The sequence below is a fragment of the Melanerpes formicivorus genome, unplaced genomic scaffold (assembly GCF_026170545.1).
Source record: "Melanerpes formicivorus ecotype bairdi unplaced genomic scaffold, bMelFor1.0.p_v2 SCAF_93, whole genome shotgun sequence".
In the NCBI taxonomy this organism is placed as follows: domain Eukaryota; kingdom Metazoa; phylum Chordata; class Aves; order Piciformes; family Picidae; genus Melanerpes; species Melanerpes formicivorus.
Window position 1 is genome coordinate 2,053,239 of NW_027142445.1, and position 25,148 is coordinate 2,078,386.

Here is a 25,148-nt window from a genome sequence, read left to right on the forward strand (position 1 = left end):
CCTGGAGGTCTCCAGGGAAAGCCTGGAGGAGGCACTCAGTGCCAGGCTCTGGTGGATTGGACAGGGCTGGGTGATAGGTTGGACTGGGTGATCCTGGGGGTCTCTGCCAGGCTGGTTGATGCTGTGACTGCAGGACAAGCCCCAGGGGAGGTGATCTGATGGGGAAGGCTCAGCCCTCGGGAGGGAGCTCACCTGGGGAGTGCTGGAGAAGGCTTCCAGCATCACCTCCATCGTCTGGCCTGGCCTCAGCTCCATAACCTTGGGCCGGAGCTGAAACACAGGGCAGGCAGCTGCGAGGCTCTGGGGGGGAGCTCTGGCCTCGGTGCTGCTGAGGGCAGGGAGCTGTCCGCGCTGGGCAGGCAGGGAGCAGCCTCCTAGGGTCCAGTAGAGGCGCTGGGAGCGGCGGCCTCGGTTGGTGACCTGGAAGCTGTAGCAGCAGGGAGCCAGGCTGCAAGAGGAGCAGAGATGGACAAGGTGAGCAGAGCTGCTGCTGCCCAGCGCTCCCCCAGCTGGTGCCGCTGCCGTCTGACCACACAGCTGGCAGTGCAACCCCCTCGGAAAGGCTGAGCCGGCTCAAAGCTTCAGCAGGAGCCAGCCCTTGCCTGGCCCTGAGCTTCTCCCCTCCCAGCAGCTGCTCTGTTTGCAGCCAGCCAGGAAGAGCTTCCTGCAGAGCTGTCCCGACGGGGCACAGCCGAGCCCAGCCCCGGCTGCCCCAGAGCCCTTCCTCCTTGCCGCAGGCCCGGAGCGGCAGCGGCAGGGAGAGGACAGAGGCTCCGCACGGAGCTGGCTCCGGCCTCGCCGGCGGCACCAAGGCAGCAGCAGAGCTGCTGGGCAGGGCCCTGGCCGCTCCCCGCTGTGCTGCTGCTGCTGCTGCTGCTGCTCAGGAGCTCCTCGGCTCCGTCTCAGCTCGCTGCTCTGCCGCTGCTCCGCTTTGTTTCCAGCGGCAGTTCCAGAGAGGGGGGGTGGGAAACCCTTCCCTTTCCCCCCTTGCTTCTGCCCGGCTGCCGGCCGGCTGGGGGAGTGCTGCTGGAGCCTCCCCTCCGCCGCTGCCCAGCGGCTCCACTTTCCCTCTCGCTGCGGACAAGGGGGAAGCTTAGCTCCTGCTTTCGCTTTGCCTCTGCCATTGCACCCAGAGCGCGGCTTGGGCTCAGGACATTGCCTGCCTGCAGCTCCCGGCACAGCCTCTTGCCCTGAGCAGAAGTTCCCCACCTGAACATTGCTGTGTGAGGAAGCTGCCTCTGGAGCTCAGGCAAAGCCTCCGGAGTTTGGGGTTCCCCCCTGCCCCCCCTTTGCTCTGCCTTTGCTGCAGGCAGCAGCTCAAGGCAGTCCATCTTGTGACCGAAGCAGAAACTGCAGCTCCTGGGCTCTGGCTCTGGAGGGGAGCTCAGGTTTAGAGTTGTCTTTTCCCTTCCTCTGCCCAAATCGTTCAGCTGCTGCTGAAGGTGCCTGGGATGGGGATCCTTCCCAGCCGGGCCCAGGAGCCTGGACAAGCTGTACCAAAGTTGTGCTGGCCTTCTCTGGGGGCCTTTTGGCTGAGCCAAGTCATCAACAGCATTCTTCACGGTCCTGCCCCTGAGGAAGGCTCCCAACCCTCCCCAGCACATCCTCTCAGCTGCTGTGGGCAGGGCAGCATCCCTTGGGCACTGCAGAGAGCTGCCCTGGCTGAGCCCCTGGCAGCAGCAGGAGCTGAGGGACACCTACCTGAAGCGAGTGCCCAGGCTGAGCTGCGGAGCCAAGGGCCTGTCCAGGACGATGGTGCTGCCGACGCCGAGGGCCCGCACGGGGATGCCGTAGCCACGGCTGTGCTCCACCAGCAGCTGCACCTCGGCCTGGAACTGCCCTGTGTCGTCCAGATGGGCTGTGACAGACACAGACACCTGGCCCTCGGCGGGGATCACTCCTCGGCTGGGCTCGACCCTCCAGCAGCAGCCTCTGCCAGCCTGCAAGACAAGGCAGAGCCCAGCTGAGGCTGGAAACCGGGGCCCTTGGGGCGAGGAGCTGAGGGGAACAGAGCAGAAAGGCTTCACCTGCCTGCAGCTGAGCCAGGGGGGCTGCAAACAGCACCTCTGCAGGAGCTTACACCCCCCTGTGCCCCCCTCCTCTCACAGACTCTCCTCAGTGCCCCCCATGGCACAGTATCACCAAGGCTGGAAGAGACCTCAGAGATCATCCAGTCCAACCTGTCACCACAGACCTCATGACTAGAGCATGGCACCAAGTGCCACCTCCAATCCCCTCCTGAACACCTCCAGGCATGGGGACTCCACCACCTCCCTGGGCAGCACATTCCCATGAGCAATGACTCTCTCAGTGAAGCTTTCTCCTCACCTCGAGTCTAAACTTCCCCAGCCCAAAGGACACCCGGCCTCAAGAGAAGGTTGGTTCCTCCTCCAGTCTCCTTGGAGGCCTTTTGCTCAGAGGCCTCTTGAAGTACTGAGGGGCTGCAAGAAGTTGACTTTTCTCCAGCCAGTCCCAGGGAGAAGATCAGAGAATCACAGAATGGTTTGGGGTGGAAGGCACCTGCAGGATCTTCTAGTTCCAAGCCCCTGCCCTGGGCAGGGACATCTCCAAGTCGAGCAGCTTGCTCAAAACCCCATCCTCAGTTCAAAGCTGAGACCCAGGCTTGTTCAGCCTGGAGAGAAGGAGGCTGAGGGGAGACCTTCTGGCTCCCTGCACCTCCCTGAGAGGAGGCTGGAGCCAGGGGGGGTTCAGCATCGCCTCCCAGGCAATAGGACAAGAGGAAATGGCCTCAAGTTGCATCAGAGGAGCTTTAGGTTGGGCATGAGGAACAATTTCTTCCTCTGGAGGGCTCTCAAGGCCTGGCCCAGGCTGCCCAAGGCAGGGGTGGAGTCCCCATCCCTGGAGGCATTTCAAGGCCTTGGAGCTGTGGTGCTGAGGGCCACGGTTCAGTGCTGAGCTGGCAGTGCTGGGTTCAGGCTTGGCCTGGAGGATCTGAAAGGTCTTTTCCAACCCAAGGCATTCTGTGATCCCAGAGCTCCAAAACCATGACTCCCACAGCCAGGGAGCTTCCACAAAGGAAAGGGAGAGCTTGGAAACAGGCTCCAGGCTCACTGCTGCTCCAAGATCTCCTCAAGCTCTGTTCTCCTGAGGGCTGCCCCAGCTGAACCTGCCCCCAGAGCCAGGCTCCTCTGGCCACCTGGGGATGGAACATCTTGCTTGCTCTCTCAGGCAGCCAGCTGGGAAAGCTGCAGATGCAAACCAAGCCCCAGGTGGCCACAGAGCAGCCATGTCCCTTGGAAGCCTCTCCAGATACTCACCACCTCTGCCTGGAAGGCTGCAGGGATGGGGCTCTGATTGCAGAGCTGCAGACTGCGGGAGACGTCCTGCAGAACTGGGATGCTGCCAAAGTTGATCTCTTGGGGCTGCACAGAGACAACTGGGCCCTGCCCAATGCTCACCAGGTGGATTTCCTGCTCCAGCAAGCAGGGAGGGGGGAGAGAGAGAAAAAAACCACACTCTAGGGAAGGCTGGCAAGGATCAGACAGCTCTGAGGCTGCTCCTGGACAGGAGAGAGCTCTGCCTGCTGGCAGTTGGCAGTGTTGGAAGCCTGACCCAGGAGGCCTGCAGCAAGGGTGGGCTCTGGAGGGAGCCCAGCTGAAAGCCACAAGCTGCTGTTGTCAGGGGGAAAGAAACCAGCCTGCCCAGCCTGCTGTGCCAGCAGCAGCTCTCCTGCCTGTGCCCCGTGCCTGCTTCCAGCCCTGCTGCTGCTCAGGCTTGCCCCAAGCCATCCCTTTGCTGCAGAGCCTTCTCAGCTCATTCCCAAGGCAGCCTTTGCCTCAGCAGCACTCTGGGCTGTCCCTGGGTGCTCCTCCCCAGGAGCCCCACGGGAGCAGCAGCTGCTGCTGCTCTCCTCACAGCAGAGGAGGAGAGCCAGGGAGGCTGCTGGCTCATGAGCCCATCTGCCCTGTCCCCAGTGCCCTGCTGTGGCACACTCTGCTCACCAGCCCAGAGGGCACCACCCTGCCTCTCCTCTCGCCGCCACCCGCTGCCAGGGATCCCTCTGGCACAAGTTCCCTCTGCCCTGCCAGCAGCCCTCTACCCTTCAGGCCCCAGCAAGCCCTGGGGCACAGAGCAGACTCACCAGGGGGTGTCCTGCACAGCCAAAGACAGCCACAGAGGCAGGAGTGTCCTGGCTCCCTAGCGCCTGGGCCACCAGGGTCAGGGGCATCTCCACGGAGCTGTGAGGCTGAATGATGCCACAGGGCACAGGGCTGGAGTACAGCACAGCAGCCTCCTCCTGCTGCTCCTGGAAGGGGGAGGAGCACAGCATGGCATGGCCTGCAAGGGACCTTTCAAGCTCCTCCACTCCAAGCCCCTGCACTGAGCAGGGACATCTGCACCTAGAGCAGGCAGCTCAGAGCCCCCCACAGCCCGGCCTGGCAGGGCCCCAGGCAGCTCAGAGCCCCCCACAGCCCGGCCTGGCAGGGCCCCAGGCGGCTCACAGCCCCCCACAGCCCGGCCTGGCAGGGCCCCAGGCAGCTCAGAGCCCCCCACAGCCCGGCCTGGCAGGGCCCCAGGCAGCTCAGAGCCCCCCACAGCCCGGCCTGGCAGGAAGGCACAAAACAAGCAGGGAGCCTTGGACAGTCTCAGCATCCTCAGGGGCTCCCAAAGCTGCTGTACTCACCAGCAGCCACGTTTGGGCTGGCAGAGCAGCTTTTTCCCACCCTCTGAGCTCTCCTGCATGACAGCAGCCCAGAGCCCAGAGCACAAAGTGCTTCCCAAAGGGCTGCCCAAGGTTGCTCTGCAGGAGGGTTCTCATTGCCCTGCTCCCTAAGGTCCCATTCGGGTTGGGTCCTGTTCTCAGCGCACTGGAAAGCACCAAGGTCTCTCTCTCCCAAAGGCCTTTTCTCCCCAGCACAGCCTGGCTGAGCCCTGGGGGCAGGAGGTGGGGGTGATGCCAACCTGAGGCAGCAGTGCATAGCAGCCTGGCAGGTCGCTGTCGTTCACCAGGGTCAGCAGCTGCTGGGCAGGGAGCTGCAGGTAGCAGCGGCCGAAGGTCACCACGGGCTTGGGCACTCGCAGAGCAGGAACCACACACCTGGGCAGAGAGAGGGCCAAAGGCAATGGAGACACTGGCAGAGGAGAGGCTTCCTGACTCCTGAGACGGCCTGGCAGGGAGCAGAACACAGCTGCCTGGGGCAGAGAGGCTGCAAAATGCCCCCAGCAGCCTGGCCTGGACCTGCGGTGCTGTGGCCAGCAGGAGCGGGGCAGGGATTGGCCCCCTGGGCTCAGCACTGCTGAGGCCACACCTCACATCCTGGCAGCAGCTTTGGGCTCCTCACCCCAAGAAGGGCACTGAGGGGCTGCAGTGGGGCCAGAGAAGGGCAACAGAGCTGGGGAAGGGGCTGGAGGACAGGGCTGGGGAGGAGCAGCTGAGGGAGCTGGGGGGGTTTGGCCTAGAGAGGAGGAGGCAGAGCAGAGCCCTCCTGGCTCTCCACAAGTCCCTGAAAGGAGGCTGGAGCCAGCTGGGGCTTGGGCTCTACTCCCAAGGAAGAAGGGAGAGGACAAGAGAAATGGCTCCAGGCTGTGCCAGGGGAGGGGCAGTGCCAATCATTCACAGGATTGCTGTGCCCTTTAGGCAAGGGCTCAGGGCCAGGCCTGTCCATTCTGGGCAGATGCTCCTCAAGGTGGCTGCTGTCAAAGCCTGCTCTTCCCATCTCTGGCTGCCCAGAAGCAGCTCCTGGAGCCAGCCTTCTCCTGTGCAGCTGGAGCCAGCAGACCCCATGGCAGGGGCTGGATGCACCAGGAGAGCCAAAGGGCTGCAAGGAAAGTGCTGGTACCTGGCTGTGAGGGGCAGTGACAGCAGCTCCTGGCCCACACCATCCACATCCACCACCAGTGCCAGCTTGTAGGTGCCCAGGGTGTTGGAGCACAGGGTGACCTGGGGGGAGAGCACAGCACCAAACACTTCCCACAGCTGCTCTCCTGCCATTGCCATGCCCTGGGAAGCAAAGGGAGGGCTTTGCCCTAGGTCTGCTGCTCCATGTGCAGAGCACAGGCTCTGGCAGCACCACAAGGCTGCTGGCAAGAGCTGCTTGGAGAAATGTCCTTGGCAGCTGCCAGGCCCTGTGTGAGAGGAATGCAGGCACCAGCAGAGCCATCTTGTGCTCAGCACTGCCTGGCAGCTAAGGGCCCAGGCTCTGCTCTTCACTGAGCAGCAGAAGTGCAGGGCAGAGCTGCTGACTCCAGCAGAAGCACTCCAGCTGTGCAGTGGGAAGCTGCTGCAGAAGCTTGGCCCAGCAGAAGCTGCTCAGCTGCCAGAGCTTTTGCAGTGCCACTGAGATGACTGCAGGGAATCCAAGTGTGGGGCAGGAGCTGCAGCTTCTGCCTGCAGAATCCAAAGGCTGCTCCTTCAGGAAGGTGCCAGAGGCCAGCCCTGCTGCAGGGCTCTGCCTGGCCTCACCCTCCCAGGCAGCAGCACTGAAGCCCTCTCCCAGAGCAGGGAAGCCTCAGCCCCAGCTGCCGAAGCCCCTCTGGCCCCACCGCTCCCTACCTGGATGTCCACGAAGCTCTTGGCACAGATGGTGCCTCTGCAAGGGCTGATGGTGAACTCACAGGGCCTGAGGAGCCCCGTGGCTGCCCTCCTCCAGGAGGGGAGAGAGTTGTCCAGCAGCTGGGCAGCGCTGGGCACGCTGGGCTCTGCTGTGCCATCCCCGGGCAGGCGGAGGGCGAAGGCCAGGGGCAGCGGGGAGGCGTTGGTGAGGCGACAGGACAGGCTGTGAGGGAAGCCTAGGGGAGAGGACACAGCTCTGCACCTCTGCACACAGCTCCTCTGCCTCCTGCTGCCCAGAGCCTGGCATGCTCAGACTGCACTGGGGCTTGGGCTCTCCTCACTCGGAGCTACAGCTGCTGGGGAAGCCAAGCAGCTCTGTGCTGGCACTGCTGGGGGACAACTCATTCCCCATCAGGCAGCCAGCTGCCCTCCTGGCCAGGAAGGCCAAGGCTCTCCTGGGCTGCATTCAGGAGAGTGTGGCCAGCAGGGCATGGGGGAAGCCTTCAGCTGCCAAGGCCTCAGCCATGCCAGCAGCTAATGAGGACACTTCTCCTCTTGGATCCCCTGGTTCTGCCTGCTGGCATTCCTCTGGCTTTGGCTCTTCACAAGGAAACCAAGAGGCAGAGCAGGGATGGAGGGAGGGGAGGATGCAGCTCAGCAAAGGCCAGCAGCCCTCTCACAAGTCCAGCAGCAGGAGGAAAACAGAGAGGGATCCTGGCCAGGCTGCTCCTGGCTCTTCAAGCAGCCCAGAACTGGCTTCCCATGCACACCTGAGACCCCCTCAGGACAAAGCCTTCTGTCAGACTGAACTGCAGCACCAGAATCTGCATCTCAGGCAGCAGAGCTGGGCTTCTGCTGGGCAAGGAGAAGGAGCCCAGGGCTCTGAGCACACCAGGGCCTGAGGCAGAGCTATTCCTTGGCCACATTGCCTGGCAGGGGAAACCCAGTGGCCCTCCCAGCACCAATGAACATCTGACACTACAGCGTGGGGGGGTGGGGGTGGAAATGGTGTCCAGGCCTGACAACAACATTGAGCCACAGCAGGCACAGGCTAGTCCACAGCTTCAACTCCCTTCTCCTGCAATCCCACCCCCTGGGCCCTCCTGGGACTGTCACAGCCATCCTGCTGCCAAGGACTGGCAGCCTGGGGCTGATGAGGGACACCACAAGACACCGGCTGCTGGTCCCTGGGGCCTCTTGGATCTCATGATGGCAAAACACTGCCTGAGCAACCTGCAGCCCTGCTTTAACATCCTGAAGGCTGCTCTGGAGGGCCACAGGTGCTGGAGGCTCTGAGGCTGCACTCTGGGGCTGCAGAGCCCTCAGGCTGTGCTCCAAGGCCAGGCCACACTCACCATAGGAGACGTCCCCGAAGCGCAGGCAAGGGACATCGAAGTGCAGAGAAGGTGCAGAGACACAGCCCCTGTGGGGACACAGCAGAGGAGGCCTTGGCTTGGCTGCAGAGCACTGCAGAGCCTGCAGCTTGCACTGCTGCTGGCATGCAGCAAAGCTGCTCTCACAGCACAGGGGGCTTCAAGCAGCCTCTCACCTGACACTCAGGGTCACAGGCTCAGGGGATCCTTCCACACAGAAGCTGAACTCTTCTCTGAAGTGCCCCAGGCTGCTGGGACAGAAGCAGACCTGGACAACCTGGGACCCACCTGGCAAAACCAGGCCCTGACAGGGGGAGAAGCTGAAGCAGGAGCCCAGAGCTGTACTTGGAGGGACCAAGCTGAAGGAAGCATCGATGGCTCCTTTGTTGTGCAGAGTCACCTGCAAGACATCCAATGGGAACACCTGAGGAGCCTTCCTCCCTCCCTCTCTCCCATCCTCCCTCCCTCCCTCCCCTCTCTCCCTCCTTCCCCTCCCTCCCTCCCTTCCCTCTCTCCCTCCCAGGAGGCTGATGTGTGTCCTGGTCAAACACCTCCCAGCTGGAAGAGGCAGAAGCTGCTGCCTGCTGCTGCTTGGCAGAAACCAAAGGACAGTTCTGCCTGTGGGGGTTTCATGCAAAGCAGCCAGAACTGCAGAGAATGAATCCTAGAAGGGGTTGGGCTGGAAGGAACCTTCAAGCTCATCCAGTTCCAGCCCCCTGCCATGGGCAGGGACACCTCCCACCAGCCCAGGCTGCTCAAGGCCTCATCCAGCCTGGCCTTGAACACCTCCAGGGAGGGGGCACCCATGACCTCCCTGGGCAACCTGTGCCAGTGCCTCCCCCCACACACTGCAAAGAATTTCTTCCTTCTCTCCAGGGCCAGGCTGCCCTCCTCCAGCTTCACCCCATTCCCTCTCACCCTGGCACTCCCAGCCCTTCTCCAAAGTCCCTCCCCAGCTACTGGCAGCTGCTCTGAGGTCTCCCTGGAGCCTTCTCTTCTCCAGGCTGAAGAGCCCCAACTCTCCCAGCCTGTGCCCACAGTGGGACTTCCCCCCAAGCCCTGCCAGCCCCTGCTGCTCACCACATAGCTGTTGGTGGAGCCAAGCAACACCTGCCCAAGGTCCAGCTGCTCCAGGCTGAAGCAGAGCCAGGGCCCTCGGCCTTCCCCTTGGATGTGCAGAGGCAGCCTGGCCTCCCGGCCTGGGGAGAGAGTTCCATTGGATGACTCCTTGAGGGGGGCAGGGACCTTCCAAGGGCAGCCAGCCCAAGCCCCCTGCCCTCAGCAGGAGCAGCTGCAAGCAGAGCAGGTGGCTCTGAGCCCCAAACAACCTGAGCTGCAGTGGTTCCAGGCAGGGGAAACCTGCCCCCTCCCCGGGCACTTTGGGCCAGGCTCTCAGCACCCTCAGGGTCAAACATTCTAGGGGCATGAGGAGGGCAGCCAAGGGGCTTGGAGGAATCAAGGAGCAACAGGAACTGACTCCCCACTGAAACCTCCTGGGGCTCCTCTTTCAGGCACCTTGCCTCTGGGACAGACTCCAGCCTGAGAGCACAGGGGAGCAGCTGCTTTGCAATGCTCCTCTTGCACAGCCCCAGGAGAGGAAGGGCCAGCAGGGCCTGGCAGGAGCAGGCTCCTCTCTCCCAACACAGAGCATTTGCCCAGCTCTGCCTCCCAGAGCCCCAGAGCAGCTCAAGGGCTGTGTGCAAGCAGCTCTCCTACTGCTCTGCAATGCCAAACCTCTCCTGGAGATCCAGCCCTGCTGCCAGGGAGGGACATCTCCCTCAGCAGAGCAGAAGGCCCAGAGGCAGCAGCTCAGCACTGGCAAGGTTTGCAAGCAAGCCTTCCCTTGCCCAGCTCTGACAAGTGCAGCTGGGGCAGGAAGCCATTTGGGGAACACAAGCCCTGGGCTGGCACTGGAGGTGGCACTGGCCAAGGCAAGCAGGCCCAATTGCTGGGCAAGTCAAAAGCTGATCCCTGGCATGGGTGTCTGTTGGCTTGGGGCAGGAAGGAGAGCAACAAAGCAGCAGAGCAGGGTTGGTGCTTTCAGCACCCTCCAGGAATGGGAGCTGGGCTGCTGGACCTCCACGGGCTCTGGAGCTGAGGCAAAGCATCAGGCTCCCTGGAGGAAGCCTGCAGCAAGCTCCCACCCTTGAGACACAGCCTGAGCAGCACCCTGCAGAGGTGGAGAGGAAGGACAAGGAAGCCTGGACCTGGCTGCAAGCACTCCCTGCCCTGGGCTAGCACAGCAAAGCCACCACCTCTGGAAGGGCAGAGCTGGGGGCAGGGATGGCTGCTGCCACCCACAGCCTGAGCACACTGCAGGGAGACAGCAGCAGCACAGAGCTCAGCCAGCAGGCTGCTGGGGCTCAGCTTGCCAGGGAGAGCCTTCTCCTGCTGAGCAGAGCCAGCCCTGAGCAATGCCACCCAGGGGAAGCACAGCCTCAGAGCTGCCAGGGGACAATGCCCAGGCAGGGAGAAGCAGCTGCTGGCCAGAGATGCTCCTCGGGAGGGCACCCCGCACTCAGGGGGAGGAGATCCAGGGGCTGGGAGCACTCTGGAACTCAGCTCCTACCACCTCAGGAGCCCCAGGATGCCTGCAGGCAAGGAGGACTCCTCTGGGAGGGAAAGGGGCTGGAGGGGCTTAGGGGCCACTGAAGCTGCTGAGGTCTGTAGCTCCTCAGCCTTCACAGCCTCCTCCCAGCAGGGCAAACCCACGGCAGGAAACCTGAGCCCTTCCCTGCCTCCCGTGGGATCTGGGATCCAGAGGCAGTGTCCTGAGCCCTGGCCTTGGCCAGGAGAGCAGCTGGGAGCCACAGGGACAGCAGGCACGGGTCCTGTTGGCCACTGACCCTTCCTAGCAGCTAGAGCAGGAGCCAGGGGGCTGGAAGGTTGCTGGGGCCTGGCCTGCAGCCTGGGGCAGAGAGCAGCAGGAAGAAGCTGTACCTGAGATGGCACAGTAGAGCCTTGCTTCATAGACTCTGGCTGCCTGGGGCCTGAAGGTCACCTGGATCTCAGCTGAGGAGTTTGGCCACACCTCTCCCTCCTGGAAGAGAAGATGGCAGCAAACCATTGATCTCCAAAGCTTCCAGCTCAGCTTTGCAGCCACAGCCCTGCAGCCTCCCTTCAGAGCAGCAAGGCAGAGCGAGGAGCAAACACCACATGTGCTGGGCTGGGGGAGGAGAGGCAGACACAGGCACAGCTCTGCATGGGAGCCTGCTCCAGAAGGGAGGGAAGCCTGGGAAAGCAAGAGCCTGAGAAGGCTGGACAAGGCAGAAGGGCAGAGAGCCATGGAGCAGCCCACTTCTAGCCAGCCCCACAGCCCAGTGTGGAACAGCCCCAGAGCCAGTGAGGAAAGATTTCCACTCCCAGGGCTTGAGGCCAGGCTACACTTGGTGTCCCTCCATCCTTACCTGGAGCACCAGGAGCCTGCACTGGGGGCAGCCAGACTCCTGCCCCTCACCTGCCTGCCCCTCACCAGCTCAAGAGCAGGTTCAGCTGGTTGTGGAGAGGCAGTGCAGCTGCCACCAAGCAGGAGCCCTGGCACACACTCCCAAAGCAGCTCTGACACACCACAGGATGCTCCCAGTGCTGCTCAGCTCCCACTCTCTCCAGCAGCCCTACTGCTCTGCCACAACCTCCTGCTCCCATCCTGCTGCTGCCAGCTGCTGTGCTGGGACAGTGCAGTGGTGCTGCTGCTGCTGGCTCTCAGCCTTCCCTGGGCTCCAGGAGGAACCAGCAAGAGCAGCTGAGCCCTTCCTTCCCAGCAAACTCATTTCAGCTCTTTGGGAAGAAAGAAAGGAAGGAAGAGGTTGGGATGGCTGCAGGGTTTCCTGCCAGAGGAGAAGGGATCTTGCCCTGCTCAGGCAGCAGCATTCTCCACCTCAGAGCACACAAAGGCTGCCAGCAGGGCTGGGCTTGGGGCAAGGCTCTTGGGCTTTGGCTGCCAGAGACAGAGCAGCAAACTGCTCTCTGGCCCCAGGGGCACCTCAGCTCCCAAAGCCCCTTGCAAGCTGCCAGCCTTGGGCCCAGGCTCAGAGGTGACCCTGGGAGGGAGGTTCCCAGCCGGTGCCATCCCAGGTTCCAGGAGGGGATTGCTCCTGCCACGACTCAGCTGAACTTTGCCTCCTCTCCTTCCCTTCTTCAGCTGGGTTGGGACCTGGCAGTGCTGTGACAGCCTCTGGGAAGCCCCAGAGCCCCCAGGGAGGGGCTGGCCTTGCAGCTGAGCCTGCAGAGCCCTCTGAAGGCTGGCAGGACGCTGAGGCAGTGCCCTTCTGTTGGAGCCCTGGCAGCAGAGCTCAGCTGCCAGCAGGCTCTCGCCCTCTGCCGGGAGCCTGCAGCTCCCAAAGGCTTTGGGCACCGCGCTGCGCCCCCGGGGCTCCAGCCCTGAGCTCTTCTCTCTGGGCACAGCCAGCCGGGGGCAGGCTCTGCCAAGGGACCTCCCCCAGGCAGGAGGAGGAATGGGGGCTCTGGGCTGGGGCTTACCAGCGGCTCGATGCTGAAGATCTGGGAGCGCAGCAGGGCCTCTGCTTGCGCCTTCGCCCTCTGCTGCTGGCAGATGTGGGAGAGCCGGGAACGGCGTCCTTGGAGAGCAGGCTGCTTCCTGGGCTCCTCGGGGGGATGTGGCTTGAACTGCCCCTGCAGCCTGCAGCCCAGAGCCAAAGCCCAGCAGCCCATCAGGCAAGGGCAGCGGCAGCAGCCCTGCAGAGGCTCTGCCAGAAGGCCTCGGGGAGGCACAGCAGCGGCACAGCAAGGGGCTGCCCCCGAGCCCCCGGCTCCCAGCCCCAGCCCAGCACCCCTGCCTCTTCCCTGCCCACTTGCACTCCATGCTTGCAAGCTCTGAAGAGCTCTGTGCAAGCCAGCAGCCCCCCCAGAGCCTTCCTGCCTCACAGCCACTGCCACAGCTGATGGAGGCTCCAGCAGCAGCAGCCTCCAGTGGCTTTTCCTCCCCTAGAGCTGCCCAGGGCTGCTCTGGCACAGCCTGAGCTTGCACAGCAGCCACACGCTGGGCAAGGCAAACCAGAGAGCAGGGGGAACCCGGGGCTGGCCCAGCCCCACTGAAGCTGCCTTGCTCAGAAGCCCCTGAAGAGCACTCCAGCTGAAGGCACTTTCCTCCCCAGCTGTGGCTTCAGACTAACTGCAGCTCCCTCCATGCCCCCGGGGCTGGAAGGACACCCAAGGCTCCCCCAGCTCCCCCAGGCTTTGCAGTGTGCTTCCCAGCTCAGCCCCTGGGCTCCAGGTGTTCCTCTGCTGCCTGATGTGGCAATTTCCCAGCTTCCCCACAGCCAGCCTTTGGAAGCCTGCCCCATCTCCCACCACCACAAAGACACAGGTGCTGGAAGCCAAGGGGGCTTCCAAGGGCTGCCTTGCTCCACCCTCCCTGCAGAGCCCTCCACCTCCCAACTCTGCTCAGCCTCTAAGGAAGGCTGGAAATAGCTCCTGGTGCTGGAAACTGGGACAGCAGGAGGCAGTTCATGGCCTGCAGCAGGATGGCCTCAACCTTCCGGGCCCCTGAAGCACTCTGCCCTGCACAGGGCTGGGAAAGGAGCCTGCCAGCTTGTGCCAGCTGCAGCAGGAGAAGCTGCAGTGAGTAGCAGCAGAGTTGTGCTGCCTGCAGCTGTGCTCAGTGCTGCTACTCAGTGCAGCCCAGCACTGAGCCTTGCCTCAGCCTCGTGGACCCTCTGGAGCCCAGAGATCTCTGCACCTCAGTGCTTTGTGCCCCCACAAAGGCAATTTGCTCTCTGGGGAAATCCAGGCCCTGCAGTTCCTCCCCAAGACACCATCCTCAGCTGGAGTGTGGATGCAGCTGGGAAGGGAAGTGCTGAGCTCCAGTACCCCAAAGCCCAGGGGTCCAGGCCTTGGTGCTGTGGGGGCTTTCCTGGCCTCCACCACTGCAAAGCACCCAGAGCCCTGGAGGCCAGCCTTGAGTGTCACCCTTGGAGAGGGATCTGCCTGCAGTGCAGCTTTCCAACCCACCTCTGCTGCTGCTGCTCCTCCTCCTCCTGACTAGCAGCAGCCTTCCACTGGAAGTGAGCTCTCACATCACTGCCATTGTGGATGAGCAGGGTGCTGCGGGTGCTCAGCGACAGGTAGGTCTTCTGCATGGCCAAGGAGCTCCTGTCCAGCCTGATGTTCACATCCACAGCTGTGCCACTGAGGCTGCTGTGAATGTCTTCTCCTGGAAGAAAGCAGAGGGGAGGCTCTGCTCATCTCACTTGCAAGCTACAGGAGCATTTGGATCCTTTCTACCAGCCCCAGACAGCTCCAGTGCTCGCTGCAGGGCTGCAGCACCACAGCAGCACCCAGGGAGCACATCAGGCTGCCCAGGAGCCAAGGGCAGCAACAGGCACAAAGCAAAGCTCTGCTGCAGGCAGAGGAAACACACCCCCAGGGCATCTGTGAGCAAGGCTCTGCTTCAGCATCAGCTCTGCTGAGCCAAGGCTGTGGGCAGCATTTGGAGGTCACACCTTGGCTCCCCACTTACTCCTCAAGGGCCTGGGGAGGCTGACACTTCTCCTGGGGCCTGAGCTGGGCTTCTCCTGCCCCAGGATAAATCTGACAGCTCTCCAAGGAGGCAGGGAGCACTTCCTGCCCAAGCCCAAGAGCCTTTTAGTCCTGAAGCTGTGAGGTGTGGGATGGAGATGGGGAGAGGACAGTGCAGCAAAAGGCTCTGAGGCCAGCTCAGGGAGAAGCAGAGCAGGGGACAGAGGAGTGCCAGAGGCCCTGGGCACCACAGAGTCTGGCTGAGCCCTGCCCTCCTCCTGTCACCCCTCAGGCCCAGCACTGGCTGGGAACCAAAGCTCAGCCTCTGCAGGGGGCAGCCAAGGACACAGAGTGCAGGCAGGCAGTGCCCAGCACTGACCTGAGTCACAGTGCAGGCTCAGGACCCCGCGGTGCTCCCCGCTCCGCAGCGGCAGGAACTCCACAGCCACCTGCACGGCGTCCCCGACCCCCAGAGCTCCCACACAGGGCTCAGCAGAGAATGGGCTGCAAGAGAGAGACAGCAGGGCTGCTGCAGGGAGCCTGCAAGAGACCTTTCAGCTCCAGTCCAACCATGCTCCCATTGCTAGGGCACCACCAAACCCTGGCCCTCAGCACCGCACCAACCCCCCCAGGGATGGGGACTCCACCACTGCCCTGGGCAGCCTGGGCCAGGCCTTGACAACCCCCAAGGGGCAGAAATGGTTCCTCATGGCCCAGCCCAAACCTGCCCTGGCACAGCTGAGGTCATTTCCTCGTGGCCTATCACTTGTTCCTTGGGAGCAGAGCCCAAGGCCTGCCTGGCTCCAGCAGTGCAGGGGTACACTGCCCTGCTCCTGTTGGCCACACCACGGCTGACCCAGGCCAGGATGCTGTTGGCCTGCTCAGCCACCTGGGCACAGGCTGGCTCAGCTTCAGCCTCTGTTGAGCAGCACCCCAGGTCTTTGCTGGGCATCTTTCCAGCCACTCTTCCCCCAGACTGGAGTGTGGCAGGGGGTTGCTGTGACCCAGCTACTGGACCTGCCACTTGGCCTTGATGAACCTCATGCCATTGGCTTGGCCTTTGAGCCAGCCTGGCCAGGTGCCTCTGTAGGTTAACAAGCAGCTCAGCACTGCTGCCCAGCTTGGGCCTGTCTGCAAACTGACTGAGGCAGCCTCAATGTCCTCACCCAGGGCATTGACAGAATGTTCAGGAGAACTGGCCCCAGCACTGAGCCTTGGGGAGCACACTGGGGACCAGACACCCAGTGGAGTTAGCTCCCTTCACTGCAGACAGCAGAAGGAAAAGCAACCCCCCGGGATCAGAAAGAGAGCTCCTGGCTCAGTGCTGAGGAGATTCAGCCCTCAGAAGGGCCTAGAGGAGAAAATGACATCAGGTCCCCCCCACACCACACTGCACCCAGCTCCCTGCAGTGAGGCTGCAGAGCCCAGCTGCTGGCAATGCCACCAGAGCAGGGCTGCTGGAGAGCACAGGGCTGGAAGAGCTGCTGGCACTCAGAGCTTCCCCCTGGCTTCCTGCCAGCCAGAAACCTGGCCTGCAGAGCTGCAAAGGGCAAGGCAGCTCCTGGCCCAGGAGATGCCAGCCTAGGAAGCAGCCAGGGCCGGGCCAAGCCTGGCCTGCAGAGCAGAGCAGGATGCTGAGCTCCTCACCTCTGAGTGCTGAGGCTGTAGTGAGCCTCCCGCTGGCCCAGGTTGCGCAGCAGCAGAGTCCTCTGGGTGCTGTGCCTGACCGGGCAGAGGGAGAAGTGCAGCTGCTGGGGGAAGTCCAGCACAGCCTGGGCACCTACAGCCCGGATGGGCACAGGGAACTCCTCCCTCTGGGTGACACACAGCAGCTGGTGGCAGTAGTCCTGCAGGGAAAGGAAGAGCCTCAGCAGGCTGCAGGCAGTGCCGGCCCCGGGGCAGAAGGGAAGCTGCTGGGCTCTGGCTGCCTGCCAGCTGTGGCATCTTCAAGAACTCTGCCAACCAAACCAAAGCAATTCCATGCTTCTAGAAGCACCCCATGCTCTGTGCTGAGCCTTGTGGGAGCACCCCCTGCCCCCATTTTGCAGGGGAACACGGGCATGGCTTGGAGCAGCTACAGAAACAAGGAGCTCTGTGTGCCCAGCACCCACAGCATGGCTGGGAGGGTGCTGGAGCACTGGGCCAAGCTGCCCAGAGAGCTGCCCAGAGCCACAGACCAGTGGGGCTTGGAAGGCTCCTCTGGAGACCATCCAGTCCACCCCCCTGCTAATGAGGCTGTGCCTCTGTTGTGGAGTCTCCTCCTCTGGAGAGCTTCCTAACCCTCCTGGACATTGCCATCCTGGGCAAGCTGCTGTGGGTGTCCCTGCTCCAGCAGGGGGGTTGGGCTGGGTGAGCTGCAGAGCTGCCTCCCAGCCCCCACCATTCCATGGCTCTGAGAAGCAGCAGGCACGACAAATGCTGGCTCCAGAGCTCAGCTTCTGTTGTCTGCCTGCTGTGGCCAGCAGGACAGCCAGGAGGTGAAAGCAGTTTGCCAAGGTGCTGCTCCACACTCTGCTCAGGCCCACTTTGCTTCCTCCAAGCCACAGGTCACTCTTGAACAGACTTTTGGATTCAGCCAGGCAGTAAAGCCATGAGGAGGCAGCAGTGGACACAGCCTAGAAAGCAGCACCTTGAGAGGCTGCCCCCAAGCCTCACCCTGAAGCCAAGGAAGGTCACCCGAGGAGCCCCAGCAAGGAGAAAGAGCCCTGCAGCACCCAAGTGCCTCCTGCCCAGGAGAGCAGCATCTCCAGCATGGGAAAGGCTTTCTCCCGGTCTGAGAGGCAGTGCAAGCCTCCTGAAAGCAGGACAGCTCCTCAAAGGCCAGCCCAGCTGCCCTGCTCTGCAGCCAGCCCTGCAGCTGCCCCTTCCACTGAAGGCAGCAACCTCTTGAGACCTGCAGCCTCACCTTGTGCTCCTCGGGGGTGAAAAGGATGCGGTAAGTAGAGGCCATGCCAGGTGCTACCTTCTGCCTCACACCCATGGGGCCAAGCAACTTGAAGTAAGGAGAGGTCTCCATGATGACCTTCACCCACTGAGGAACCTGCAGGGAAGACACAACTGGGATTTTGCCACCTGTGGCACTGTGAGGAGAAACCTGGCCATGGCCAGCTGCATCCTTCCTTCCCAAGGCACTTCCAGCACAGAGCACCAGGCTGGAGCCAAGTGCCTGCTGCCTGGGCAAAGGAGCTCTAGGACATGGGCTGCAGGCCCAAGCCCTGCTGTGAAGCAGAGCCAGAGGAAAGGAGAAAGTGAGGCCCATTTTAATGAGGAAAGGGGAAAGAGCAGCACAGTGTCTGGGGTCAGTGTGGAGCACACCAATGTCCCAGGGGCCTCTTGCCAACACTCCCAAGCCAGGCACCAGAGCAGGAGTGGCTCTGTTCTCCCCAGCAGTAACTGAGAGGGACCACACTTTGCAGCCTTCCTTGCCAAAGGGCCTTCTCTTTCCAGCCACAGCCCTGGCAAAGCCTCTTCTCTCAGGACACACTTGGCCTGCTCTTGCTCTTCCCCCACAGCTTTTGTTCTCCCTTTGTTTCCCCCAAGAGGCAGGTGTGGGGAGGAGCTCCTTCCCCTGCTCTCATGCAGGCTGCTTCTGCCTTCCCAGCTGCCCTCCTCTCCCCTTCACATCTTGCTCTCCATTGCAGAGCAGCAGCTTCCAGGAGGCTTTGCTGTTGCTGAGCCCTCTCTGCCTCCAGCACCCTGCCTGCTGCCTGGCAAGAGAACCCCCTGTGTGCACAGGCTTCTCTCCTGGAGCCCTTTTGCACCCAGCTCCTCTCCTCCCTCCTGCCTCTTCCCACCAGCTTGCTCTGGGCACCTGCCCCACTCCAGCAAATGTTTCCCCAGCTGAAATCCAGAGAGTCTCAAACGTTCCCCTTGCCACAGGAACAAAACTGCTGGCATTTGGCAGCATTTCCCTGCTCCACTTCTCTGGGGAATCTCCTCAGCACCACCAATTCTTTCCAAGCACAGGTGGAGACCTTCAGGAGGAGATGGCTCTGGATGTGCTGTGGTGCTCCAAAGGGAAAGCAGAGCTCCAGAAAAGCCCCAGCAGGGCTGAATGAAGCTCAGCAGGACCCCAAGTGGCAGCTCAAGGCCTCCCCTTGCTGCTGCTCCAGCAGTCTGTTCCACTGCTCTTTCCAAACACCTCTCCTGGAGCCCCTCCCTAGGCCTTGTCCCAGCATCAAGTGGAGAAGACAGCCCCTGAGCTCTGCCAGTGAATTGCAGAAGCAGCTAAGCAGGCTGTGAGAGGTGGAGATGCCCTCCCCAAAGCCAAGACTAACCAAGGAGCCCTCAGGCTGCGGTGCACACTTGAGCTCCAGCACGAGAAGAGAGAACAACTGGAGAGCCCCCCACATTCTCAGCAAGCCAGGGCTTTCAGTGGCAAGGCTGCTCTCTAGGCAAGCTCCTCTGGGTGAGCTCCCAGCAGCACATGGCAGTGTCAGAGACAGCATGCCCAGAGTGGGCAGGTTCCTCCCACCCCCCAGCACTTACCCTGCCCTTGTTGCGCAGCACCAGCGTCTCTTCGTAGACCTGGTGGGGGAGGCAGTTCTGGAAGAGCACCTCTGCTGGGAGAGGCTCAAAGCAGCTCTGCTGCAGGGCAGCTGGCAGCTGGGGGTGCACAGAGAGCAGGCAGAGGTTCAGCTGCTGGCAGCAGGACTCCTGAGCAAGAAGCCTCCACTGCTCTCCAGCCCAGCCCAGCCTCTTGGCGAGTCCCTCTGCCCAGCTCAGCCTGGGCAAGCAGAAGCTCTCCCACCTGGCTCCTGGGTGGCTCAAGAGGAGCTGGGCTGTGCTGAGCAGGCTCAGGCTAAGCAGCTCCTGGGCTGTCTCTCCAGGTTCCCTCTCCCAAACACGGGGCACAGCCCTGTGCTGCTGTGGTCACACAGCACCAGAGCACTCCCTGACAGTGCTGGCAGCACTCGTGGAGCAGCTGAGGGCCAGGAATGGACAGGAGGCTCCAGGGGAAACACTCTGGGGATGATCTTTGCTCTGAGGCAGGGAGGCCGAGGCCCACACAGCCCCAAAGAGCTTTGCCAATCTAAACCTGGGAGCTGCTAAGGAGAGAACAGCAGCAGAGGAGGGAAGGCAGGACAAGGAGAGCTGAGTGCTGGCAAGGGTCAGCTCCCTTCTCTGCAGCACTGGGCAGCTGGAGGAGGACTGGACTTGGCAGCTCCTTCTGCCAGGAGCTTTCAGTGGCTCTTTGGTCCTGCTCTGCTGCTGCTGCTTTTGTTCCACTCCACTGCAGCAGCAGCCTGGCAATGCACACAAGCAGCAAATGCTGGCAGAGCAGAGGCACTGCTAGGAGAAAGTTCCTCCCTGCTTTGCCTCCCCTCTCCCAGCTGTGCTGCTGCCACTCCACAGCCCCAGGCAGCTCTCCTGCTGCTCCACACAAGCCATGGCCAGGCTGAAGCCAGCAGCTGCAGCATGCTGCCAGTTCTCTGGGTGCCCAGCTGAGGGCTTCCCAACCTCCTGGGCTGGCCAGGGCAACCCTCAAGCAGTATGTCACAGGTGTGCTGCTGGCCATTGCTGCTCAGCAGCCTCCCTCCCTGCTCTGCCCTCGGGGCTGTGTGCTCTGGCCAGCAGCTCTGGCAGCAAAGCAGCTTGAGGCCCAGCTGCAGCAACCACTGAGCCAGACAAGGCACAGCCAGGGGCTGAGGCCCCTCTGCAGCTGGCAGGAGCCTGCAGGCTGCAAAGCCAGCCCCCTGGGAGGGCCCCAACCTGCTGCTCCACCCCAAAGCACCACTGCAGCTGAGTGTGCTCAGTCCTGAGCAACTCCTGCAGGCCTTCAGCCCTCCAAGGCCAAGGCTGCCAGCAGCGAAGGAGTCCCAGCCCCAGGCCCTTGGCAGCGACCACCCCAAGCAGCAGCTGCCTGTGGCAGCAGGAGGATGGCAAATGGCAAGCTCCTGCCCTTGTGTCCTGCCCCAGCCTGCCCCCTGCATGGGGCTTGAGTGCCAGGGGCTCAGCTCCAGGAACCCCCCCCAGCTGCAGCAGAGCTTCTGCAGCACAGCTCAGGACTTGAACAGCTCAGCAGGGAGCAATGGCTGAGCTTTCTGCTGGCAGGAGGAACTCAGCACTGCCAGCAGCTGCACAGCACAGCAGGACCTGGCCAGCCAGCTCTAGAGAGAAGCTGGAGGCAGGCCTGCCACCAGCAGGTTCCTCTCCAAATGCCTCAGCCAACAGCAAGGAAGAGGGCAGGAAAAGTTTACCTTTGGACAGGAGGCCTCACTGGAGTCTGCAGGCTGGGGAATCAGGGGCAGGGTCCTGGCCTCAGGCTTGCCCCTCCTGGGAACAGGGGGCAGCTTCCCCTCCTGGCTGCTGCCCCTCTGGGTGGAGACTGGGGGCAGCTTCCCCTCCAGGCTGCTGCCCCTCTGGGTGGAGACTGGGGGCAGCCACATCTTCTGAATGTTGCCCAGCCTCTGCTTGAGCTGGGGCAGCCTCCTCTCCTCAGCCTTGCCACCCCTCTGGATGATCTGGGGCAGGCTCCTCTCCTGAGTGCCACCCAGGCTCTGCCCCATGAGCTCAGGCATCTCCTGCAGGAAGGAGGAGGGAGGCAGCTGAAACACACAGCACCAGCACAAGCCACAGCAACCCCTCTGCTCCTCTTGTCCAAGTGTCACTGAGGAGTAATCTGTGGGCAGAGCTACCAGGCCAGTCCTGGGAGCCTCCTGAGGGACCTGCTGCAGTGTTTCACCCCAGAGCATTCCTGAGGCAGAGCAGAAGAGAGCAGCTCCAAGCAAGGGGCTCTGTCCCATGAGCTGCTGCCTGATTTGCTGGGGCATGCCTGGGGCTTGCTGCTCTCTGGGCACTTGTTCCCTCTGTAGTGCTGCTGGCTAGAGGCAGGGAGCTCTGAAGAGAGCAGGGCAAGAGTGCTCAGAGCTGCCCCAGCTCTGCCCTTGGCCCAGGCTCCCCAGCCTGCCCTGTGGAGATGGCACTGCTGGGGGAGGCAGAGGAGGGCAGAAAAGCAGCCCTGTGCCAGGGCTGAGGTGCAGAGGAATGCCTCCAAGTCTGAGTTCTCCTTCATTCTCTCTGCCCTGGCCTCACAGAGCCCTCCACAGAGACATCTCCTTGAGAGACCCTCAGCAGCAGGGCAGCTCCAGGCAGCAAAGGGGACATGGATGGAGAGGAAGGAAGAATTGCCCTGACTCCACTGTTTGCAGGGCTGGATCTGTGCTCCATGGAGGCTATCCCAGCAGGGTGGGGGTTGGAAGGCACCTCTGGGGCTCAGCCAGTCCAACCCTCTTGCAAACACAGGGTCAGCCAGAGCAGCTTGCCCAGGATCACACCTGGGTGGGTTTGGAATGTCTGGAAGCTCCCTGGGCAGCCTGCCCCAGGGCTCCTTCTTGACCACAGCAGCTACTTACAGTTGCAGGCTGCTTTGCCTCTCTGGCTGGCTTCAGGTGGCCAGGTGCTGCCACTGTGCCCTGGAGCCCCTCAGGCATTTTGGAGGGCCTCCTGGAGCGCTGGTTCTGCTCAGTGGCCATGGCTCAGCTCACCTGCAAGGAGCAGCAGCAGACCTTTGAAAAGCCAGAAGCCCACTGCCAGCAAAGCCAAAGGCTCCACAGTGTCTCCAGGCTGGGGCATCCTTCCCCAGGGGAGAGCACCTGGGCTGCCCTGCTGCTGTTTCTGCCTCGGGGAGCACAGAGCTCCATTCCCTGGGCAAGAAGCAGAGCTGCTCAGCAGAGCTGCTCAGGGCTGCTCTGCTTGGCTTCAGGGACAGAAATGAGCCAGCCAAGATGACTCCTTCCAGACACACAATTACCACAGTGCCCAGGAGCATTTCTCCATGGAGAATGAGGGCCCTGCTCTTCACTCCCTGACACCCAAACTCCAGGCTCCCTACAGGCACCCCAGAGGCTGCAACAGCAGAAAGAAAAGCAGGAAACCACTCAAGGAAGAAGCTCAGCAAGAAATGCTGCAGGGGTGAGAGCAGGGCCACTTAAGGCTTCATCCTAACAGCAGCAGAGGCTCTCCAGCCTCCTTAGCCTACAAGTAGCATGGCTTAACAGGTCCCCCTGAGTGAAGCAGGTCCAGGTGAACTTCTTCCACTCAGCAGCATGGCCACCACCTCTCTTCATCAACCAAAAGCTATCAACAGTGAGCTCCACTCTGCTGAGGGGCACCAGTGATCCACAGCCAAGCTGGCACAAGAGGCACTGCCAGCAGCCCTAAGCAACATCCTCTCCCCCTTGCTGAGCCAGCTGCAGATTCTGCAGCAGCACTTGCCAGTGTCCAGCACAGGCTGCTTGATGGTCACATCCTGAGCAGCTGCCTTCCTGGAGCCTCCCTGAGAGCTCTGAAACGCTCAGGAAACCTCAGTCCCAACCAAGCTGCTTTCATCTCAATCCTCCAAACCTTCTTGGGCAAATAATTCTCAGTGTGCCTGCCCCACTCCCACACTGGGGCCCAGTCTCTGGAAGAACAGAAACACTCAGCTCAGAGACACCCAGCTGCAGAAGGGGAACTGACCAAAAGCAGCAGGAGGAATGCAGCCTCCAGCCTGACCTTGGCAGGCTCAGCCTGATGCCGGCTCCCCAGCACACACACACACTGCTGGCTGCCAGGACAGGGAACATTACCAGCGGCTGCACTGCTGCAGCACTGCCTGGGACCCCGTGCTGGTGAAGCTTGGACTTCACTGAGTTGTTTCCCATCCCTCAGTTCAGAGGCAAGGTTGGACAAGCTGTCCTGAGTTACCTGCAGCCTCCTGAAGCCGTCCAGCCTCTGGATTTTCAAGAGAGAGATGCAGGAATTGCTGCTTCTCAGGAAATCCCCTAGGGTTTTAAAATGCAAGGAAAGGAGAGTTGGGCTGGGGTAGCTTTGCAGTCTTTTCTACCTAGGCATCTGCTGCATCTTTCATCCTCAGCCTGCACAGCGTTTGCTAGACAGAGGAGAAATCCTCTCAGCCCTCACTTGCAGATGGGGCAGCACAGGTGAAAACTGAAGGCAAAGACATCCCAAAGCCCAAGTGCAAGGGAAGGAGGATCAGACTGGCAGCAGGGAGACAGGCAGCCTCTCTCCCCTCCGCGTTTAGTCCCAGCCTGGGTGCAGACACAGCAGCATCCCATGGCAATAAAGAAGAGCCAGAGGGATTTTGTGTTTCAGGGAGCAGTTTGTCCAGCTGTGGGGGCAGGGAGAAGGGGCTCCAGCTCCTCCGGGGGTCCCCAGCATGGCAAGTGCTGCAGCTCCAGGGGGCTGTCCCCCAGCACAAGAACCTGCGCTTGGCTCCAGGGGCAACCTCCTCCCTCCCATCCTGCCCCGAGCAGCAGCTGGGTGCCGGCAATGGCCTCAGCACTGCTGTGCGGGACAGCGGCGCTCAGGCTTCCACCCTCCCTGCCCGGCCCTGCTCCCAGCCCTCCCTCCTGAGCTCAGCAGCCAAAGTCCCCCCGGGCTGGGGCTGGGGAGGGGACACAGCCATCGTCACCTCGGCCCGGGGCCGGCACCAGCGTCCAACGGGACCCAGCAGCACCCACCAGGACCCAGCAGCACCCAGCAGCGATCCCACTGCCACACAGTCGCGGCCGGGCTGTGCCTGGTTGCCACAGCGACAGAGCCTGAGGCCACCCAGCGGCCCCCTGGCAACCGCGGCACAAAGAGAGGAGTGCCCAGCGCTGGGAGCAGACGGCAGCCAGCGGGCACAGGGCTGCCCAGAGCCCACAGGGGAGCTGCCTGTGGAGCCCTGCTCCAGCTCCCCCAGGGCAGGCCCAGAAAGCCTCTCGGGCCCCAGGGCTGCCAAGCTGCTCCTGCGGGGAGCCCCCACACAGCTCCTGCTGCCCCAGGAGACACAAACCGGCTGCCTGCCCCTCTGGCCCTGCTGCCTTGGCTGAGCCCAGGCTGCCACTGGCCTCCTGTGCTGCAAGTGCCCCTTGCTGCCTCCCCTCCAGTCTCTCACCCACCGGCACCCCGAGGCTGCAGGCTGCTCCCAGCTTTCCCAGGGAGGCTGTGCATGCCTCTTCCCTGGGGGTGTCCAAGGCCAGCTGGGATGAGGCCTCCAGCAGCTGAGGCTAGTTGAGAGCTGTCCCTGCCCAGGCTGGGAAGCTTCATCTCTGAGGCCCCTTCCAACCTCAGCCCTTCTGTGCTCTTTCAGACACAACTCACCCTACGAAGCAGTCTTGCTTTCCACTCACCTCAGACAGGGAAGAGCACTGCAGGATGCACAGCCCAGAGTGGCTCCCAGAGCCCCTGCTCAGGCAGCATTGCCCCTGGCAGCTACAGATCTGCTTTGTTTCAGCAGCAACCTGACTCTGTCAAACTGCTCAAAGGAACTACAGAGCCTGCAGGTCCCCCACACTCCCAGGGGGGGTCAGGGGCGCTGAGAGATGTCTGTGTTCCTCTTGGCCCCACACTCCCTTGCTGCCCAGGAGGCCCATGGTGGGCTGCAGGACACTGTCAGCATGCTGTGCAGCACTGCTGCAGGTGCTGGCAGGGACACTGCCAGTGCCCTTCCTTCAGCTGGCCCAGGATGTCACCCAGCTGCTTCAGCACTCCTCCAGGCGTGGCTGGAGACCGGGGAGCACAGTGCTCAGTCAGCTCAGCATCTCCCACAGCCATGCCCAGGACCTGCTTGGCCAAGCAGAGGCCCCAGCCAGGCCCCAGCTGCACTTCCTTGACCCCCAAACCCACCTCCTCTCAGCCAGGTGTACCTGGTGGCAAAGATTCTGCTCAGCTCCTCCAGGACATGGTTGAGTTTCACCTGCAGGTCCTTGAGGCTCTCTCTGGCTTCTGGGTCCAGCTGGAGGAGGGACAGATTGGAGAAGCCATCAGGGTCCCTGGTGCAGCCCTGGGGGACAAGG

The 25,148-nt window shown here is 62.3% G+C and overlaps 1 protein-coding gene across 1 annotated transcript in view; it reads right to left on the reverse strand.

Annotated features, from left to right (window-relative positions):
• Positions 1-21,839, reverse strand: part of LOC137455231 (hydrocephalus-inducing protein homolog) — a 60,991-nt gene extending 39,152 nt beyond the window's left edge. Inside the window, exons 1-16 of the mRNA XM_068165852.1 lie at positions 21,720-21,839; positions 18,853-18,969; positions 17,270-17,404; positions 16,012-16,211; positions 14,744-14,868; positions 13,858-14,059; positions 12,367-12,526; positions 8,064-8,287; positions 7,870-7,937; positions 6,515-6,750; positions 5,802-5,902; positions 4,924-5,059; positions 4,103-4,267; positions 3,279-3,431; positions 1,702-1,940; positions 193-448 (exon numbers count right to left, since the gene is read on the reverse strand). Of these exons, the coding sequence (XP_068021953.1) occupies positions 193-448; positions 1,702-1,940; positions 3,279-3,431; positions 4,103-4,267; positions 4,924-5,059; positions 5,802-5,902; positions 6,515-6,750; positions 7,870-7,937; positions 8,064-8,287; positions 12,367-12,526; positions 13,858-14,059; positions 14,744-14,868; positions 16,012-16,211; positions 17,270-17,404; positions 18,853-18,969; positions 21,720-21,839 (2,637 nt within the window). The remainder of the gene's footprint in view (positions 1-192; positions 449-1,701; positions 1,941-3,278; positions 3,432-4,102; positions 4,268-4,923; positions 5,060-5,801; positions 5,903-6,514; positions 6,751-7,869; positions 7,938-8,063; positions 8,288-12,366; positions 12,527-13,857; positions 14,060-14,743; positions 14,869-16,011; positions 16,212-17,269; positions 17,405-18,852; positions 18,970-21,719) is intronic.
• Between the last annotated feature and the right edge of the window lie 3,309 nt (positions 21,840-25,148).